Genomic DNA, 1,829 nt, shown 5'->3' with positions numbered 1-1,829 from the left:
ATGAAAAGGCAAAATCAGAGCTCTGTGGTTGAATTCATCCTCTTGGGATTTTCTAACTTTCCTGAACTCCAAGAGCAGCTCTTTGGGGCTTTCTTGATTATTTATCTGGTGACCCTGATGGGAAATGCCATTATTATATTCATCATCTACCTGGAAAAGAGCCTGCACGTTCCTATGTATCTGTTCCTCCAGAACTTGTCTGTGGTGGATGTGAGTTTCAGTGCAGTCATCATGCCTGAAATGCTGGTGGTCCTTTCTACTGAGAAAACGTTGATTTCCTTTGTGAGCTGTTTTGCACAGATGTATTTCATTCTTTTTTTTGGTGGGACTGAATGTTTTCTCCTGGGGGCAATGGCATATGATCGATTTGCTGCAATCTGCCACCCTCTGAGCTACTCAGTGATTATGAACAAAAGTGTTTTCACAAAATTAGTTATGTACTCATGGGCCTTAGGTTTCATGTTAGGTACTGTGCAAACACCATGGGTTTTCAGTTTTCCCTTTTGTGGCTCCAATGAAATTAATCATATATCTTGTGAAACCCCAGCAGTGTTAGAGCTTGTATGTGCAGACACCTTTTTGTTTGAAATCTATGCATTCACTGGCACCATTTTGATTATCGTGGTTCCTTTCCTGTTGATACTCTTGTCTTACATTCGAATTCTCTTTGCCATCCTGAAGATGCCGTCAACCACTGGAAGGCAAAAGGCCTTTTCCACCTGTGCCTCCCATCTCACATCTGTCACCCTCTTCTATGGCACAGCCAGTATGACCTATTTACAGCCAAAATCGGGCTACTCCCCTGAAACCAAGAAACTGATGTCTCTGTCTTACTCACTCCTGACGCCTCTGCTGAATCCACTGATCTACAGCTTGCGAAACAGTGAGATGAAAAGAGCTTTGATGAAATTATGGCGCAGAAAAGTAGATTTACACACAATCTGATTGTGCTGGGAAGCCATGTGATATTTGGTCATTGCCTGACAGAATTCTATTTTAATTTAATAAATGGTGGAAATAGTTTGCATTTCTTGGTATGAGTATGCTTAACTTTTTGAATCCTACAAATCTGCTAATATATTAGAGGTATCTATACATGTTTTTTTAAAAATAAATTTATTTATTTAAATTAGTTTCAAGTACACAGTACATTGATTAGACATCTATAATGTTCATAAAACAATCCCCCTAATTGCTCCCTCCCTCCCCTGGCCCTCCGCTTAGCCATCATATTAATGCTAACTGCATTCCCTCTTCCATGCTCCTTGTGCCCAACTATCAACTACTAATTTGTACTTCTTAAACCCTTCACCCCATTCTCCCAGCCTCCCAACCCCCTTCCCCTCTGTCTGTCATCAAATTGTCCAATATATTTGTGAGTCTGTTTTTGATTAGTTTGTTCTTTTTGTTCCTTAGATACCACATATAAGTGAAATCATATGGTATCTATCTTTCTCTGATTTATTTCACTTAGCATAATAACCTCTAGGTCCATCCATGTCGTTGCAAATGGTAGGGTTTCTTTTTTTTTAATGGCTGAGTAATATTCCATTGTATGTATGAACCATAATTTCTTTTCCAATCATCTATTGATGGGCATTTAGGTTGCTTCCATATTTTGGCTATTGTAATTCGTGCTGCCATGAAAACTGTAGTGCGTAGATCTTTATGAATTATTGTTTTGGTTTTCTTTGGAAAAATACCCAGAAGTACAATCGCTGGGTCAAAAGGTATATCCATTTTTAATTTTTTGAGGAACCTCCATACTGTTTTCCATAGTGGTTGTACCAATTTGTAATCACACCAACAGTGTATGAGGGTTCCCTTTT

The 1,829-nt window shown here is 38.9% G+C and overlaps 1 protein-coding gene across 1 annotated transcript; it reads left to right on the top strand.

Annotated features, from left to right (window-relative positions):
• On the top strand, positions 1 to 945 carry LOC120603116 (olfactory receptor 10A6). The gene has a single exon (XM_039863448.1). The coding sequence runs from the start codon at positions 1 to 3 to the stop codon at positions 943 to 945; it is 945 nt and encodes a 314-aa protein (XP_039719382.1).
• The last annotated feature ends 884 nt before the right edge of the window (positions 946 to 1,829 follow it).

This window comes from Pteropus medius, unplaced genomic scaffold (assembly GCF_902729225.1).
Source record: "Pteropus medius unplaced genomic scaffold, Ma_sr-lr_union100, whole genome shotgun sequence".
Classification (NCBI taxonomy): Eukaryota; Metazoa; Chordata; class Mammalia; order Chiroptera; family Pteropodidae; genus Pteropus; species Pteropus medius.
The sequence above is the reverse complement of the archived record's forward strand: the minus strand, read 5'-3'. Positions and strand labels throughout refer to the sequence as shown.

Bases quoted from the DNA above. Each gene is read 5' to 3' on its own strand.
- LOC120603116 (XM_039863448.1), top strand. From the start codon at position 1: ATGAAAAGGCAAAATCAGAGCTCTGTGGTTGAATTCATCCTCTTGGGA.